This window comes from Aulostomus chinensis, chromosome 20, assembly GCF_037954235.1.
Source record: "Aulostomus chinensis isolate RoL2024-O1b breed Wild chromosome 20, RoL_Achi_v1.0, whole genome shotgun sequence".
Taxonomy (NCBI): Eukaryota; Metazoa; Chordata; class Actinopteri; order Syngnathiformes; family Aulostomidae; genus Aulostomus; species Aulostomus chinensis.
This window is the reverse complement of record NC_141339.1, coordinates 16,408,316-16,427,190: the sequence shown is the minus strand read 5'-3', so window position 1 is coordinate 16,427,190 and position 18,875 is coordinate 16,408,316. Positions and strand designations below refer to the sequence as shown.

The 18,875-nt window shown below is 43.3% G+C and overlaps 1 protein-coding gene and 2 long non-coding RNA genes across 6 annotated transcripts; 1 reads left to right on the top strand and 2 right to left on the bottom strand.

Annotated features, from left to right (window-relative positions):
* The first annotated feature begins 739 nt into the window (after positions 1–739).
* flvcr2b (FLVCR choline and putative heme transporter 2b) lies at positions 740–18,620 on the top strand. Of its 4 annotated transcripts, none has more exons than XM_086189492.1 (11): positions 740–1,733; positions 4,698–4,839; positions 9,349–9,489; positions 11,578–11,645; positions 12,103–12,206; positions 12,811–12,921; positions 14,293–14,398; positions 15,024–15,135; positions 16,008–16,063; positions 16,736–16,888; positions 18,143–18,620. In XM_086189492.1, exons 1-10 carry the CDS (start codon positions 1,185–1,187, stop codon positions 16,820–16,822), a joined length of 1,476 nt encoding a protein of 491 aa, XP_086045618.1. In that variant the 5' UTR covers positions 740–1,184; the 3' UTR covers positions 16,823–16,888; positions 18,143–18,620. The 4 variants fall into 4 exon arrangements, with proteins under 4 accessions (XP_086045618.1, XP_086045616.1, XP_086045615.1 ...); XM_086189488.1 differs by lacking the exon at positions 740–1,733 and adding an exon at positions 1,763–3,710; XM_086189490.1 differs by lacking the exons at positions 740–1,733; positions 16,736–16,888 and adding an exon at positions 1,761–3,710.
* Positions 2,193–9,894, bottom strand: LOC147243021 (uncharacterized). Its single transcript, XR_015110599.1, has 3 exons — positions 9,344–9,894; positions 3,440–4,988; positions 2,193–3,347 (listed from the first exon to the last, which is right to left on the bottom strand). It is a non-coding gene; the product is annotated as an uncharacterized LOC147243021 (long non-coding RNA).
* Positions 12,471–14,453, bottom strand: LOC147243020 (uncharacterized). Its single transcript, XR_015110601.1, has 3 exons — positions 14,070–14,453; positions 12,715–13,964; positions 12,471–12,613 (listed from the first exon to the last, which is right to left on the bottom strand). It is a non-coding gene; the product is annotated as an uncharacterized LOC147243020 (long non-coding RNA).
* Positions 18,621–18,875: the final 255 nt, after the last annotated feature.

Sequence of the window (18,875 nt, the reverse complement as noted above, 5' to 3'; positions counted from 1 at the left end):
TTATTAACGCAGATATGGTTTTATCTGTCTTTTTTCTTCTGTTTTTTTTTTTTTTTTTACTGGCAGAAATGGGCATCCGTACATTTGTCATACTATCATTTTTTGAGTTTCTTGTGTTATTTCAAGCGTGTTTTTTGGTGTATAAATGTAGATTGATAATGCTCAGGAGATTTTTTTTTTTTGACCGATTTGATTGTTGACAAACCGAATGTAAAGTTAAGGCTTACTGAACAAGAATCAAGCGCATTCCAAGCGTCTTGACACGGTGAAGATTCTGAGATGTGAGACGATCCAGCGAAAGATATTTATTAAATGTGATGCCTTATGAGTGAGTTTTGTGGCTCCGGGGTTGTTTTCATTCAAGCTTTGGAGATGTGTTATATTGAACTAGCCTCTAGATGGCGGTGGAGATGTGTTATATTAAACTAGACTCTAGGTGGCAGTGTTCAACAGAAGGAAGGATGAAACTGAGTTTTTTTTAAAGTGTAAGAGGGCAAAACAATAATTCATTTCCTTCCTCGTGTGGCTTTACATTTTAGTGTCTACCGCAATAATTCGCCTCCATCTCCACCCCGTGACCCCCCCCCCCCCCAAAAAAAAAAGACAAAAATATACTATTCATTAGTATTCACTACTCGTGATCACATGATAACTTTAAGTAGCATTTCCCCCTAATTCTCATGCTCATTGCCGGCCCTCTTTAATGACTATGGATGTTTATTAAGGCCTTTCAGCCTCAACTCTGAGCCTCCGCGGAGACTCCGCCCTCCAATCGGGCTCGATCGCTTTGCCTCTGGATCCTAAGAAAGTTTCAGGTCCGGGTAGAGGGTCAGTGCTCCCGCACACGTGTTGGCACTCGTCGAACTCGAGCGGAAAAAGGATCATATACGGCCACGGAAGTTATCTTTAACTCTGTCATTGAAGTTGTGGTGTTTATTCGAGTGCGACACTTCAACTTATAGGGGAGGAAATAAACCAGAACAGCGTGGAAGTTGTGTCGCCAGCCTCGTCAGTTGGAAGGTTTGAAGCGCGTATATTTAGATTTCAACAGCTGAGACATGAAGTCCTAACGTATTCGAGAGTGTCTGGATGTTCACCCTTCCAACTTCCAAGGGAGGTTTAATCGCCCGTTGCGGTGTTACAACTGTGCGCTCCATGAGGACGCCGAGGAGGCTGGCGTAAACATGAGTGAGAAAGAAGCGCTGGGGGACTCCAAGCCAAACGAGGCGGACTTGGAGAAGCATGTCAAGGCCGAGTCCGGTGATGTTGAGCCCCGGCAAGGCGGAGAAGGGACGCTGCGTCTGTACAAGCGGCGCTGGCTTATCGTGATCCTCTTCAGCTGTTACTCCCTGAGCAACTCCTTCCAGTGGATCCAGTACGGGATCATCGGCAACATCTTCATGAAGTTCTACAACGTGGACACCTTCACAATAGACTGGATGTCCATGATCTACATGCTGACCTACATTCCCTTCATCTTTCCGGTCACTTGGCTCCTGGACAAGAAGGGGCTCCGGCTCATCGCGGTGGTGGCTACTGCGCTCAACTGTGCGGGGACCTGGATGAAGGTGGCCAGCGCTAGACCTAACCTGTTCGCGGTGACCTTCCTTGGACAGTTCTCCTGCTCGCTAGCGCAGGTCTTCATCCTCGGGATGCCTTCTCGAATTGCGTCAGTGTGGTTCGGATCGGAGGAGGTGTCTACCGCCTGCTCCATCGGTGTGTTTGGGAATCAGGTAGGTGGAGAGGGGAGGGGACGACGGCAGCGGGTCACTTACTGGATCACTGAGAAAGTCTAGCAGCTTCACTTACCTCGGATCACTCGGACATCCCCACACGTCCGCTTGACACGTTTGCGTAATTACGCACGGTAGAGCGACCACAGTGCATCTCCCTACGCCCTCAACCGCAACAACACATGAATGAACGAGTGAATGAGTGGCAGCACAAACAACAACATCCACTAGAGCTCAATTGATAAAGTTCCTCAAGAGAGAAATAAGAGTGAAAATAACCAATTATTATTTTGTTATTTTTTAACATTTAGCAGAAAACATCTCATATGAAGAGTTTTATCAGCTCCAGCCAAAAACAATTCTTGTTTATGTCAAAGTAAGCCATGTTTGAGTCACGTGTTCACATAGAACTGGCAACATCTGAAAGGTGTTGATCATTTATTACAAGATGCAGCACATCAACATGAATTTTGTTTTGTTTTTTAAAAAATTTGATATCCCTCAAACTTTGACTTCACATATCAGGAAGATGTTATTCATATTTGATCTGACAGGAATGAACTCAGTGGGCTTACAAAAAAAAACAAGGTACATTCAGGCAAACATCACGTGTGTCATATTGCAGAAGATAAGAACATAGGAGATACAAAACATAAAAACTGGCACCGTAAGATTGAAAATGACCAAACAAAAGATATGAGCTAGGAAAGCAAACCTGAATTGTGTCATGTGAAATTCAAGGTAAAAAGGAAGTTTTCAAAAAGAGACAATTTTGCCAGAAAGTCATTTTACTGCTTTTTTATGAGAACATTTGAAAATGAGCTTCTCAGCGGCGAGACGGACCGCAGGTCCGGGGAGACAGACGCCGCCCTGCAGGCTTGGGATTTGTGCATGGCAGCAGATTATAGCCGCTGGGATTGAGATGCAAGCGCCCATTCAAGGATGTTAGTTTCCCATGTTTTTAGGTAAAAGTTTGAGAAAAATGTGTTTTGTTGTTGTGTGGAGGTCTCTGTTTCTCCTAAACAGTGAACTAATAGGTCCAGCTGGATAGAATTAGAATGCATTAAGGTCACATGACAGGAGTCAGTGTAATGCATTTGTGGACGTGTGGAGGCTCAGTGCCGTCACATGCAGTGAGTTGATCGGACCGAGGACGCCGGCCATCAGTGGAAGCATCAGCTCCTGCCGCGCTCGCTCTCTTGCTTCTCTGAGAAAACTGCTTTCCTTAAACAAGCAGTTTGCACGCAGGACAGCGAGCTGTTAGGACGCACGCTCCTGAATCTTAACACCTCTCACCTACCAGCGACCCGCGTTGGGGCAGTTGAAATGCCACAAAACAATACTTTGAAAGGCAACCGTGCTAATTCTGTATTCAAGGGTGAGGAATGGCTGTGGTCCCAGGCTGCAAAGAGTCCCGCTCCAGGCCAGGCCTCCCTGCACTGGACTCCCGGACCGTTAGGGAGAGCCGTCTGCGTCAGCTCCAGGTTGGATGGTAGAGGTTTACGCAGTGACCGGCCAGAGCTGGTCCCAGAGGCGGAGGTCATGCTGTACCACCGTCGCTGGGTCATGCTGTTTCTCTTCAGCGCCGTCTCAGCCAGCAACGCCTTCATGTGGCTGCAGTACGGCATCATTAGTAACATATTCATGCGCTTCTACAACATCGACTCTCTGGCCATTGACTGGCTGTCCATGATTTACCTGCTCACCTACATTCCACTGATACTGCCTGTGCTGTGGCTTCTGGATAACAGGGGCGTCCGGGATGTTGTCCTCGTTGGTGCAGCTTTTAACTGCATTGGTGCCTGGATAAAGTTTGGTAGTTCAAGTCCAGGTTTGTTCCCAGTCACCTTTTTTGGGCAGTTTGTGTGCTCGGTGGCTACCGCGTTTGTCCTCGGCATCCCGTCTTACCTCGCCTCTGTGTGGTTTGGAGACGAAGAAGTTTCTACGGCCTGTTCCATCGGAGTGCTGGGAAATCAGGTATAACGTCTGAGGGTTTTAAACTTCTGGACTTTCAGAGTATGAAAAAATCATACATACACTTTACACATAGTTTACATTTCCCAACTTGCATGACGTTAAAAATATTCTCATCTCACTCTTTTGCTATATCCCTGTTCTTGGGACATTTCCATCAAATGTCGCACACATAAAATACTTAAATTAAATGCTTAATTTAACATTTTTGGTTGGAATGTATTTAAATAGTTTTGTGAGGTCGCAACGGTGCTGCTGTTACATTTAGAACTCAAAGCTTCATTCGATCCAACAGCAAATAATTGTTAATAGAGGTGGGGAATAAGTAAAACACTTATCGGAACATTTTTTTCCTTTTTTGTTGTTGTTTGTTTTTTTTGTGTTTTTTTCTTTTTTTTGCTAGTAAGGATAATCCGGTAAGCGGTGATATAAAAATAGACCCACAAGTCAGTCTACAGCGGTAACTCTTAATTCTGAACATCATAGGACACGAAACAACATCAGGAAACTGATCTGATTTACGAATCAAAATTCCAGAGGAAATGAAAACGCAGTGACTCGCTAGTTTTAGCTCCTAAGCTCTGGATAAGTAATTGTTAATGTTTGTGAGAATATTGGTGCGAGTTAGGTTTAAGACGTGTAAACGTACAGGCATGCACGATATTGGAAAATATATATCAACTGTAATGTTTCCTCAGAAAGAACAGATGACGAGGAGAGAGGAAGAGGGTAGCAAAACTGGGTCGGTGTATTAGATCGTTCTATTTTGATAAAAAGACCTCTGTCTTCTTCTACTGATGACGAGCTGATGTTACCCTGCGTCACTGCAAATGTCCCTGCAGTGGATTCAAAACTATCCTGAGTAGAGATTTTGAAAATAAATGTTCCCAAAGAAGAGCTTTTTTGTTGTTGTTCTTGAGCCACAACGTACGACCAAGCACTGCTTCTGTCTTTCTCTTCCTGTTACTTTGTGTCACGTGTGTCTCACAGCTGGGCATCGCCATCGGGTTCCTCGTGCCTCCCATCCTGGTGCCTAACGTGGACGACATGGATGAACTGGCGCACCACATCAGCGTTATGTTCTACATCACGGCGGGAGTGGCGACCTTGCTCTTCATCCTCGTCATCTTTGGTAAGCCGTAGTTCCTTCGGGGCCGAGTTCACACGGCGGAGGTGGGTCCCTCTCCTCTGGTGGGGCGGCCGTAGTTTCGTAGCTGCTTTGATAGACAACGTCTCCAGCGGTGAGCTTCGTTCTTCTACGCTGGGTTTGATGAGATAATCCTTTATTGTCACAGACGGGGAGGGATGCAAAAATTGAGCCCCGTAACATAAAATATAAATAAATAAACATGCAGTATAACATGAAATACAAAAAAACAAAACTATACAGTACACATGAGGAAATCTAGAAAAGGAAACTGTGTACATGCAAGGAAACAAAAAATATCAACAGTTTACACGAGTGAACACATAAATAAATACAGAATAACAAGGAGTGAAAATGGATCCTCGGTTGTCCACGAGCACTGTTGAGTGAACGAGCTATCCAACAGCTCTGTATCTATAAACGAGAAGTCAAAAGGTTGACGTCTCAAAACATAAAAACAATTCAGAAATTTCCGGATCATTCGATGCCATAAGGGGTGATATGGACATACATTTGTAGAGTCTGAACAAACCAACACTGGTGATGCTTCTTTTTAACCGGAACTGTTATTTTCCCGAACAGATAAAGGAGTATCTCGGAGAAAAGAATTAAATCAAAGGACATTTTGTTGCCTCCAGCCTTTTCCTCTGAGTCCTTCTGACACCATTACTGTCAGGTTTTTCAGTGGGACTTGTCCAGGTCAGGTTTCTGGGTATCACGGTGGTGCACGATGGTGGTTTTCATTTACAGCCATCTCGCCTGTACTCGGACAAGAAGCACCATTCAGCAGACGGGAAAAGTGCTGAGCTGCACGTTCTTACCAACACAAAACCGTCCTTGACAGAAAGATACGACTGTGGAACGAGTGAGGTTGGGTGAAATGTCTTAGGAATGGACACAGAGTACCTTGGGAATAATTTAATCAACAAAATTTGGTACGTGGCTCTCAAATTCAGAGGAGGACGACTTGAAATGTCTTTATTTTGCTTATTTTTAGTGCAGAATGATACACTGTCTTTTTTAGAGAGAAGGCGCATTACTAAGAGAATTATCTGTGCCAGACTATAAGTGAGAAATATCTATGTTTAACACTTGGATGAGTAACAAGCCCAATGAAAAAGTAGTTGTCCTGCACGAGGGTGGGGGAGCCGGTAAGCATTTGGCATTCAGACGCACAAAAGGATGCTTGTGAAGGCATAGTACTACCACGCACAACATTCACACTGGTCGAGCTGTCACTACTGCAGCATGGACAAGTAAACCCTGACATGCAGACGTCAGCTGACTCTTCCTTTAGTATACGAGTAGTTCTTTTGTGAAATATGTTTACTCATTTATTCTCATCTGTGTAAAAAAAATGAATAAAAAAATAAAAAATCAAGCTACATTTAGAACAGGGGTACTCCAATACAGATCTTTAAGGGCCAAAAAGAGTTTTTCCAATGAGTGAAAGGTCCATTTATTGAGGTCGGTCAGGCCGCATGCGATAACCCTTGAATATTAAAAACAAAATGCCCTATCATTCAAAACAACAAAAATACAAACTAAAATAAAATATCATTTCCATTTTGACATAAATTTAAAATAAATAGTTGCATAAAACCCAACATGACCCCTGCCAGCCTAAACAAATATGTCAGGAGGGGGTTAAGAACTCTTTCCTTTTTAAGTATAAACACAAAGCACAACAAGGAAGACGGAAAAATGTATTTCTGTTCCATGGTGAATGAAGCATCTCCGTAATTCCAAACTAACGTCGACGCTAAAACCAAACCAAGTGTCCCTTTCAGTTTTACAAACTGATTAAAATTTTAAAAACTGCTCCAAAAACGAAAGTGAAAGTCAAAAAAGTTGCGCTGGCAGCAGTGAACTCTGAGTGACCCCCTAACAGCCTGTCTGTGTGTCGTTTGCACGTCCATGAGTCCTGGCCAGTATGTGGCGTCCTGGGGGGTGGGAGTGAAGTTCAAGTGCAGTCGCTTGTGGATTATCGGTGTAACTGTCGCTGTGTGCTGCAGCCGCGAGGGAAGGGTGGCGTTTGGAGTTAAAAACAACAACAAAAAACTCTCCGGCCGGACAGCCATTCGGGAAACCTCCCGAACCTCCCTATGGTCACCCTGCCTTGACGTGCTGACCCAACCTAAACACACAGTGAAGGAATAACCGTTCAAGGGCCACAAATAGGCAGCCAGGCCAGGGAGCCGCCTATTGAGAATCACTGATTTAGAAAGTTCCGCTCAGCATAAAGATTAGTTAGTGAGAATCACTTGCTTTACACCTTACACAAGACCTTGTAAAGCTCACAAATTAATAGTTCATACCCTTTTTTTATTATTATTGTCGTGTACATGCTAGAACCAGAAGGCAGTTAGCTTAGCATAGTACAAGGGGAAAGTTCACCATGGACATAGCTAAGCTAAGTTCCCTCTTGTCTTCAGCCTTAAATGTAAGCTAAGCTAACGGTCTCCTGGCTCTAGCTTCACACTGAGCAGAAAACCTGCCTACCAGTTGCTGTTAAGTTCACGTCTTATTATTTTATTAGTCCAATTTTTAAACGCAGATAGACAAAGTGCAAATACATCATGTACTTTACACAACTTGAGCCAGGAGACAGTTAGCTTAGCTGAGCTTAGTTTAACTTTGAATAAAGATTAAACCTAATGGGAGAGTTACACAACGACAAAGTCTAACTTCCCCATTCCCCTGGAAGCTCTTCTATACTTTCCAGATGTTACTGAACAAACGGATCAAATTATGATCAAATTCAAATGAGTCATTTCACAAGGGGATTTTTAAGCCTGTTTCCAATGTTAATTCTAAGCTAGCTGTCTCCTGGTTCTAGCAACAATGAAAAGGATTTTTCCATCAGACTCTTTCATTTGTTTTCTTCTCAAAAGAAACAAGATAAGATTAGAAGCCAAGAAGCATGAAACAAATCTTTCTATCATCCTACTCTTGGATTGGCTGCAAACCCTTGTATTGGGCCTTGGTGTAATCTCATAGAAATTTGTAAAATACCACAGTCGAGACTGTCAGATACCCCACAGGCAAATCTTCCCATCACCTTGAAGGCAAAGCTTATCTTCACATTCCTCAGTTGTTGGTTTTTTTCATCCGTTTTTTTATATGCTGACTTGCCCACTCCCGTGAGATAAATCGCAGCAGCTGGCCGTGGTACTTTAATGATATGACACATACACTCGCACACCCTCACACATACATGCAAGATGCCATGTGTGAGGGTTGTCCTGCTGGCAGGGCCATCTGCCGCGGCAGGCCGGTGAGTCAACAGGCCAGAAGAACTCCCAGGATTCTGGGATTTACATAAACGGTGCAGAGAGGGGTGAGAGAGGAGAACTGACGAGCAGCGCTGACCACAGAGCTGCTCTGTATGAAGACATAATGTGAGCGGTGTATCTGGTTGAATGAATAAAAGGATTCTAGGTGGGCGTGCAGAGTCTTTTATAAACTCTCATACTAAATAAAACTGTGTGAATAAAACTTCCCGTGAACTGCAGATCCCCTGGTAGACCAGATGTCTCAAAGTTACCCGTAGAGGATTAGCACCGACTGGTTACTGTACACAAAAACTTCAGGTCAGATAGTGCGGGAGGGATGTTGGCTCTGCTCCAACAACCACAACGACAGACGTGTGTTTCTCCCTTGGGACCCGAGGGGACACGCTCTCTCACCCAGGAGAAAGGGACTGAAGAAGCCCGTTTTAAGACAGTGTTTTGGTTTCACCAACCAGCTGACCGGCCATCAGTAAGAGAACAGCGTGAGTGGCACAAAACAGGGATGTCTGAACAACACGTTACGAGTTTTGTTGGGTTTTACCGGGGTTTTCATTTTCAGCTGCGTTCGCTTTCCTGACTTTCTGACGTGTTTACTTGAACAAATGGGGAAATGATAAGATTTTGAATCATAAACTAAAATATTCAAACGCTAGTCATGTTTCTATCAGCACATTGGAGAGACATGGAGGTGTCGTACTAGAAAAGGTTGAGTCCGTCCTTGAGTTTTTTTTTTTTTTCATTTTTCAGAAAATAGAGTGCATGCATTAAATGGGAGAACTTATTTTCTCGCACAAGCTCACAACCTCTGCTGGCATCTTCCCTGATATTTCTATATTTTGCCTTTGTCCCCCGACGTCATGCTACACGGCCAGTACTTGTACTCTGAAGTACTTGTACTCTAAAGTAAAGTACACAATGTTTTGATGCCCCTCCATCATCAGGCTCTGTCGTGATGTTTCTGGCAGTCTGTTCTATTCTAGATGAAGTGATATCCCAGGAACAGAGGGAATTTAATCAAATGGCTCCGCCATCCATCCTCCAACTGGAACTCCCTGATTTAGTGAAAAGATTTTGGTGGTCAAAGGTCAAGGTCACCTGATTTGAACGTGTCAAATTTCAGGAGTATATTTCTGTAACTACTGGAAAAAACATCTACAACACTGTGTGACTAACATGTTGGGACGTTTTCTTTTTACCTCAGTCTTCCAGGAGCGTCCTAAACTTCCTTCAACTCAGGCCCAGGCCACAGCTCGTAGCATCCCACCAGAGCAGTACTCCTACACCGCCTCCATTCGTAAGCTTCTCCGCAACAAGCCCTTCATCCTCCTCATCGTCACCTACGGTATGTCGTCATCAGCGTTCTCCCGAGTAATTGTGTGGTGTTAAGTTTGCGTGAGCAAACATCAGAAAGAATTTCAAGCAACAGTCTCTTGGTTGATGGATCTATTTTTGGTATATCTGACAGTACCCAGCAAGCCAGCAGTATAATCGAAAGTATTAATCAGTCCTTGGTAATCACCATCCCCCCAGGAGGTAATCTACTGGCTGTGTGCCAGGAAAACCTCCACACCTTCGTTTTAAACTGTAACACAGTTCATCTTAAACAGGAAATCTCATAAAAGTACCCACAATCTGTAGTTATTCAAATGCGTGTGTTCCCTGAAGCGGTTCAAAGTTTACTCGTAGTCTGACAATCTTTAACAAACAGACTTGATTTATGCGGCGCAAAAAAAAAAAAAAAAAATCCCACACTTTAACTCAAAGGGAACGCTCACGCAGTCCCACAGCTGTCCAAAGAAACACTTTTGCCTCGCTTGAACCTGCTGTGCGGCTTCATGTGACACAATTCCTCTGACTATTATTAGCGCGCGTGTGCGTGTGTGTCCTTGTGTTACCAGATAAATATGCAGGGTTCACTTGGTCTCACCTGAGGTTGACGCCTTCTGTTCTGCAGCTCCACCTGTTGCTGTCTGTGTAGCTCAACAGTGCTCAGATCAGTTCAGGCTCATGGGGCTGCTTGCATCAATGAGTTACATTTAATCTTTAATTTTTACCTTTTGATTGGAAGGAAAGTACTGATACAGTGTATCGATAGGGGCCGGCACATGCCTCATTGATCGCCAAGGACCTCAGGGTGTATATCAGGGTACCATTTTGTGCTACGATGTTCTACGTCCTTTACCGTACCACCCTGGTAGTCCGATAACAAGTACGCCAGATTGTTATTTCCATTCCACATTATTTCAACGATATTTTCAATGCTGCACCATTACTAAACACACTAAATGTAGCTGGCATGACTTCTTAATGAAAAGAACGATTTTTTTTTTTTAGGTATCAGTACTTGTAAAAAAATTGCTGTATCGATTTCACCGCACTGCCACAATTCAAGGATATTGAGTTTGGTTTTTTTTTGGAACCCTGGTTAAAAATGGAGGGAAAAAAAGATCAAAAGAAACAACTTCTACAAAACAGGGAAAAACATCAGTATTTGCAAAAAAAAATAAATTTTTAAATCCCGTCCGTATCGGAGCACCAGTATCGCCCCAGAATTTCACAATCAGTCCGTCTAATGAGGCGTGTTTTTAAAAAAAATTGTGGATATATTTGTAGACAGAATTTTTTTTCTCATGTTTTTCTCTTCCGTCCACGTGCAAACAGAGTTTTAGGTCAATGGAGGTTTTGGAAAACATCTCCCGTGGGTGAAGATTTTGAAAAAACTGTTTTGCCCGTCTTCCTGGGGACAGTTTTATCAGGAGCGCTGGCATCATGGTCGTTTAGCGGTATCGCATACGTCCCAGAAATCCAAGATGGCGGAACACCAGTTTGTTTATATCTGCAAACTGTTTAGTTCACTCGCACATTTTAAAAAGGAAACCTGGCTGTACTGCATCACGATGCAACATGAAGCAGAAACTTCCCCTCGTTTCCTTTCCTCCAGTGTTCCTTTCAGCTGCTTTCTCTCGCTCAAAAAGAGGCTCGGCGCTCAGGCTTACGTTCTTCTTCTCTTATGTTTGATGGACAGTCTGATGATACGCTACCGCGAGCTACTGGCCTGGCATGTGGGCGTTTTTAAATCATTTCTGAATTGTCATGTGAACGGAAGACTATTCATAAACACCTCTGGTGTGGACAAGGTTTTTTGTTCTTTGTTTTTTTTTGCAAACAGGGAGAAAAGAAACGCGTACTCAGAAATGTCTGGGCAGGGCCTCAGACGTCTCCTTTTACAGAATCCCTCGTAACGGGAAAGCAGTCTTATCAGTCACATTGGACTCAACCAAAAGCCTTTAACTTGTATTATTGCAACACACACCCACACCTTAGCTGGATGCTTTCTCATCTCATGACTGTCAAAGTTTCCTGAGTGTATTCGTGCCCTCTGGGGTTACCGTGAAGTGACTTTTTCTCGACTGTTTGGCCCCACTCGCAGGTTTGAACGTGGGTTGTTTCTACGCCGTCGGCACCTTGTTGAACCGCATGATCATAGAGCATTATCCAGTAAGTCCCGCCCACTCTCCCTGTCACACACATGCTGTATGAATTCCTTTACTGGGTAGCCAGAAGGAGTTTTTGATTTTCCTTGAAAGTAGAGCCTCTAACATAGAAGTGAGTGATTCAGGGAGGCCATTTTCTGTGAACTCTGTAATCGTTCAGATCTTTTTCTTGACTTTCAGTTCCTTTATTTACTGTGAGGAGTGATGAAATAAACATGGGGACCTCAGAGTGCTGGGAAGAAGTGTGTTTTTAATAGCTGCATCTTTCTAAACACACACTTTCTGTTTCCTGATTGTTTTTTAAGAAAGAAGGTGCGAGCTTACCAGAACTGAGTACAAAACTTCCCTGGGCACAGTTGCTCATCTGCCCTGTCTGTCTACTTCCTCTAATTGTTTCCTTTGGTATGTGAGGTCATTCACCTTATGTCCTATCTTGCGCGACTCCACCCCCCCACCCCCAGGGAGAAGAGGTGAATGCTGGGAGGATAGGTCTGACCATAGTCATCGCCGGTATGGTTGGTTCCCTGATCTGTGGAGTTTGGCTGGACAGAACCAAAACATACAAGTAAGGCCCAAAAAAACAGAAGCACCAAGAAATTAAGATACAGAATTTTGGATTCATTTTAACTGATGAATGTATTTGGTATCATTACACAGCTTCAGAGGTTAGTGTGTGTGTGTGTGCGCGCGCGTGTGCGCGCGCGTGTGTGTGTCCTGTTGCTTCTTTCTGCCTGTTTATTCAGGTGCGGCGTGTTGTCCTTTGCCTCTCGCTGTCCTCGAGGCGACGACGGCCAAAACCCTCTTTTGTCTTCCGTTCCTGTTGGTGAACGCGGCGATACGTTCCTGCTTTTGTTGCCAGCTCGATGACAAACCTACATGCTGGAATTACACTCCAGTCGCCCATTTTAGAAGACTTCAATCACATTCGTCTATTTCAGGATGATTGTAATTCACAGAGGATCATGAACTGAGCTCAAAAGAAGAAAATAATTGAAGTTCCAGTTTTATTTTTCCACTCCGAGTTTATTCATCACACATTAAAGTTGAATTTTGGAATGCTGCCGTGTACATACCTGCTTCGGGATGTGTGAAATTATGTTTTTGTCACAGAAACATAATTTTAGAAGTCTGAAATGTCTGGAGTATTCTGATTGTGCTGCGTGTCCCAGGCAGACCACCCTCGCCGTCTACTTCATGTCTCTGGTGGGGATGATCGTCTATGCTGCTACTCTCAGTCTGGGCCACCTGTGGGTGGTATTTATCACCGCTGGAGCTCTCGGGTACTCAACTCTTCTTTTACTTTTCTTTTTTTTTTTAGCTTTGCTTAGTCCATTCAAGGTAAACTGCAGAATCGGAACCAGCTGTCTAATCCTCACGATTTGTTTAAAATTCTAAAACCTGCACATAAACCACTTGGTTTCTCTTCGGAGCCTGGCTGCTGTGCTTGCATGCAGCAGTCAGCAGGTAGCACTTCCTCCTTCACCCTGACCCGCGTCAGCAGCAGCCTCGCCTCCACTCGTTGCTCTGGTTTAGCCGAGTCTTCTTCATCCACGGCAGCAACTGTGACGCGTTCAATAGCTGCTGTTTAATCAAGGCTCTGTTCCATTAAGCTGGCCAGGACCTTGGCATGGTGGATGCTAATTAGAACAAGTTAATTTGATCGGTTATTAAAAAACAAATCTGTTGTAGTAGAATGTTTCTGGCCCCTCTTTTCTCTCTTCTCTCCTTCCTAAGTGAGCAAACGTTCAACATTTGGCAGGTAAAACTAAGAAACCGATGAAAGTTGGTGAACTCTGCATGTTTTCCAGCTGCGAGTGAAGAAGTCCGCTGGGCTTGAATTAAAAATAACTGGGATTCTCAGATGGTTCAACCTGTTCCACTGAATTCCTCCCTCATTCCTCCAGGTCTGCCATGTCAATAACTCCTCTGCAGGGGCCATATTTCTGTTGAACTTTGAAGCAATAATTTACAGCCCTGTTGATTTAACTTCCACCTTTGGGCTTGATAAGGTACAGATTTGTACACACGGATCTCATATTTGGAACCAGGATGCTGTAAATAGAGAGGAGGTAAAGTCTGTGCTGCGTTTCTTTATATTCAAATAGAAAACATTCAAGTGTTAGTCAAGTGGTGTTTAAAGTCAAGAATCAAAGCCTTGTGCAACGTTTCAGGAACTTAAACCTTGACATGACACATCCTCAGTAGTAGTCACACCTACATAACGAACACACACACACACAAAGGCAGTGAACGCTCGAGTGACTCAGGCTGAATGAGGAGAGTCATGATGGCTCATATCGCTCTCGACCTGTGACAGATCTTCCTGTGTAAAAACAACAAAATCACATATTTATACTGCGTGTGTGGAAGTATGAGTACGTAGCGACTGTGGTTGATCTCTCTGTGAACACCAATGATTCAGTCCAACCGTTAAAGCAGAACCACAACTCTCAGCTGTCGATGAGCGACGGCTGACGAAACCTGTTGCTCCTGAGTGACATCACCAAACAGTAGACACGGGCGTCTCTCTTGAAATAACTCAGACTCTGAGATTTAGCTGGAACAAAGTCGACACACACGAGTGAGATGATGATGATAAGAATTCTAAAAAGGATTAAGTGAATGTTTGTGTCTCGTGTGTGCGTGTCCAGGTTCTTCATGACCGGTTATCTGCCTCTGGGGTTTGAGTTCGCGGTGGAGCTGACCTACCCAGAGTCGGAGGGAACCTCCTCTGGGCTCCTCAACTGTTCAGCACAGGTAAAGTTCAGTGACCTGCAGTGCCACTCTCAACCTGATTGCCCAGCTGCAAACCAGATCATTGGTTCTCTACCTGAGGGGGGCGGGACTTACATCGGGGCATAAGATGAGGTTTTTTTTGCAGGGGTCGGCAACTTGTGAGAAAAAAAAATTGTTGAAGGAAACTATGCAAACGGGTGTAAACCATAAACAAAGAGGCTTGGCAGTTTTATGCTTTAAAAGCCCGGTTACCTCAGTCATGGGTTTCTTTCCATTATTACTCTTTTGACTGCAACTTCATGATCCAAACCAAAATGGGCTCGGTCCTAAAATAAAATATCGTGAATTGTTTTACTGCAACTAGATTTGTTTTTTGCTTTTATGATTAACAGTTTATTGCTTTGCCATTCACAAAAACCATAAGGAAACGGTTCCAGAACAAGCATGTCAAATGGCTCTGATGCCCAATGATCAGGTGGAACGATCCTAAAATGCTGAGCTAACCTCCAAAACCAGAAACCCCAAGTGAGACACGACGACTTAAAGAATCGAGCGAGCTTCCTAGTCGGACTCGGACAGCCGAGCTTGAGTGTGATTCACAGACTGGCATCGGCTTCATTCCCACTGTTGTCGCGCTTGTTTTCAGGTGTTTGGTATCATATTCACCATCAGCCAGGGGAAGATCATCGATAACTTCGGCACACTGGCGGGAAACATCTTCCTCTGTGTCTTTCTCCTCATTGGCACCATATTGACAGGTATAGACTGGAGAAACACACACACACACACACACACGGATAAGGATAGTCGACCTTAGAGACTCCTCTTAGTTTCCAGCATTACTTTAAAAGCGTTAAACTAAACAGGACACTTCTATTGTGCTGTTTTGGAACCGGAGTTTGGGAAAAGTGTGTAACAACACGGATCCATCATCGCTCTGACTGTTTGAAGTAAAAGCTTCTGGAAATCAGACAGATTCGGGATCATTGTACATTCATTTAGTAATGGAAAGTATTGCAGGATGTTCTCAACATACACACACATGCGCACACACACACAGTGACATACATGTACGGTAGCAGGGTCTAAAGGTCAGCTTCATGCTCCACTGGGACAGTCCTTTTTCACGGACCATTGAGGGGCTTTATGAGGAACAGCTCACTTTTTAAAAATACATTAGCCACCAAATGTAGTGAACTTTTAACACGCTTGAAAAACAAAACAAAACAAAAACACTTTGATGAGACTTTTCCAGCCTCAAAGGTCAACAAGTCTGACTCACTAGTTTTGACACTGGAACAGCTGAATTCTTCAGTTAGGATGAGGAAGTGTGAGAAGCTTGTGTGTGTGGGTGGGTGGTTGGGTGGGTGGGGGGGGGGGGGGGGGTTGCCTTTGTGGGTTTTTCATAAAGGGTCCCTCCTGAAATGTGTCTGTAGGTAGGAGCCCTCTACTGGAGAGTCAGCTGTATTACACGCAACCACATTTTTTTATTCATGTCATTGTGTGTACTTAGTTTTTTTTTTTCCGCTGTATGTGGAGGTACTTTGAGAGCAAACCTGAGTATAATGAAGGTGACTGTGATCGTTGTGAAGAGTCATACGTTCATCTTTGTGTCTCCACTCTCCTGCAGGGTTGATCAAGTCTGATCTACGGAGACAAAATGCAAACCTGTTGGCCAAAGCAGAAGTAAGTGCTTCAGTTGGTAGCTTGATCGTTTGTTGCGAGGGAGAAAAACAAAAACACTTGTGGTTGTATGTGTGTCATTTTATTAGAGGTTTGCATGGAGGACATGTGGTCAGAGTCGCACGCGCGCGCGTGTGTTGCTCCCTAACTAACTCTATTGAGACAAATTTTTCCTTTGTACCCAATTTGCCTGAATGTCAATAACAATTTTCCATTATGTGATGGGAATCACACACTCACTCACCATACCAAGATAATTTGCCAAAGCTGTCACGATACCATGACTCTGAAGTATTTGACCCCTAAAAGAGTTGAATAATCAATAATAGTCTTGATAATAATATTGTTTTATGCATGCATTATGCACTGTGTTTTCGCGTGCGTGGAATATTCTATGACGTGCTTGTGCGTCAAAATGGCTTGAAGTAGCAAGAATGTTAGTTTACAGTTCAAATGCGGTGAACTCACATTTTAAAAAACATATTGATTCCCAAGTATGGTAGGAGGTCTTTGAATTCACCTGGACACCATCAACCTACATGGCTGTAATGTTCATACTCCAAACCTAGGCAAAAGTGTACGTAACTGAAACAAGAACAGGATCAGGTGATCGACTTCGTCCCGGACTGGAGACTCACTCCTGTGTACATGAATGATGAGCAGCTGTTGTTTTAGGCGGAGGGACAGATGGCGGGACAAGACTACGGAGCCACGGCGTTAATCTCCAAACCGCAGACTCCTCCTCCTGATTCTCAACCCTGATCAATAAACCTTTCCACTTCTCCTCAAATCTCCTCAAATCTTAGCTCAACGCACAGATGCACAAAGGTAGGAGCACCAGCAAATCAGCACACGCTGTCTCAAATCACTCACGTGATTTTCTCCTCTTTCTCACCAGCAGTTCCCTCACGCCGCTTCGTGCATGAAATATTTCTGGCTTCTTCTTCACGTGAGACGTTTAAATTAGACGCACAGAAGCCGACTAACATTTTACTGCAGTGAAATGTTGTCAACAGGAAAAGACAAATCACAATTTAGTCTTTTTGTTTTCACTTGTTGAAAAATGATCATCGCTTTGCACAGTTAATCATTTAGCGCTGCAGGACTGTCCCGCTCACCTCAAGGCACCGTCTCCAAATCTGATCCCTTTCCTCTTTTTATATAATTATACCATTCAGTCAACATCCAAATGTGATAACCACATTTAATCTTTTATCACTCTCCCTGACTAAACCCAAATGTTGAAACTGGACGATGACTCATTTCACTTTTCTTTCTTTCTTTTTTTTTTTATAATGTGTCAGATCACATTTGCTACGATGTGAAAGAACTCGGGACCTACATCAAACATGCCAGTTTGCAGTTTTAGGTCGCTCTTGCTGGATGGGAAGTACGATAAGGCTGCTGAAGCAACAGTTGGACCTAATTGTGAAGTTATTGTAAATTCTAATTATAGATTTGAAAGTTTCAGCATGGATTGCCAACGAGAAGCTCCATTCGAGCGCACCTTCGAATTTTATTTTAACAGATGTGTGAGACCTCGCGGTGCGTTTCGGCTCACGGGGACCGCCAGACTGTTGTGCAGCGCGACGCGTTTGAGTTGCTGCGTCATTTATTAGTCAGACATCGATGGAGTGTTTTTCTATTGAGGAAGAGGAAGAGATTTGTGCAGCGGTTGCATACATACAGTCCCTTTATATCAGGGTCTGCTAAGCAGTGGAGCCTAATTAAAGAAGCAGATCATCCCTGATAAGGTAAAAAGCTGAAGATGTGCATGGCTTTTAAATGAATATTTCCCTCCTATTTCTATCCCCCAGTCTCGTTAAATTAAGATTTCTTCCTTTTTGAATGGAAAGTTTGCATCACACCGAGGCAAAAAAAAAAAAAGCTCACGCGTCGCTTCAGAAATAGAATCATCAGTGTTATTTATCGGTCATTCGTGATGTTAATTGTTTGTGTGTGAGCCACTAACAGGAAGTAGAGTTGTTGATGTTTAGTTTTGGACGTGGTTACTGGCCCAGACAACTTCTGTGATGAATCCAAACTCCTTCCATCTATTAACGCGCCTGCTTTATTCAATAGGGACCATCCGACTGCCAGGATGAGAGTGTGTCTGCACCTGCCGTCATCCAAGAGGCAGACTTTTAGACCCACACGCACACACACACACACACACACACACGCACTAACATGAACGCTTTGAAAGTGATCATAATCTGCTTGTTACAATGTAACATACTCAGATATAACAACACATTCAGGAAATTTGTTAAAACTTTCCTTCTGAGGAGAGTGAGATGTTCATTTTTCTTTTTAATTGTTGACAAAAAAAATGTAAACACTGAATTAAATCTGATGTTTTGTACGAAGCCGAACTGCAACTGTGAAGTCAGAGATGGATTTAAAAAATTAATAAATTAAAACGCTAAATCTGCAGAAGGACAAATCAGCGAATCACGTGCTTCGACACTTTTACCTGCCAGTATTGAAACAGTTAATTGTGTTCAGTATATTCTGCATGAAGATGTTTGCCAGAATGGATACATTTTTATATGAGTGTTGGGTTTTTTTTTGGGGGGGGGGGGGTAGAGGATATTTAATTTTAATAAAATGAATATAATTTATGCAGAAGATTAAATATTTTTTTTGTATTCCATGGCAATAAGGGAGGAACAAGATAAATATTGATGTCTTATTATGTAATGTGTGTTTGTAACAATTCATGTTTGTAACATGAAATAAAACTTTTATCTGTCTTTAACTAAACTCTTTAAAAAAAAACACTAATCAAGCCTCTTAATGTCTTTAAACTTGA

Excerpts from the sequence above, each read along its gene's own strand:
- flvcr2b (XM_086189488.1), top strand. The coding sequence starts at position 3,060 with ATGCCACAAAACAATACTTTGAAAGGCAACCGTGCTAATTCTGTATTC. Across the intron at positions 3,711-4,697 it reads TCGGAGTGCTGGGAAATCAG|CTGGGCATCGCCATCGGGTT; the intron begins GTATAACGTCTG and ends TGTGTCTCACAG. Across the intron at positions 9,490-11,577 it reads CCTCCTCATCGTCACCTACG|GTTTGAACGTGGGTTGTTTC; the intron begins GTATGTCGTCAT and ends CCCCACTCGCAG.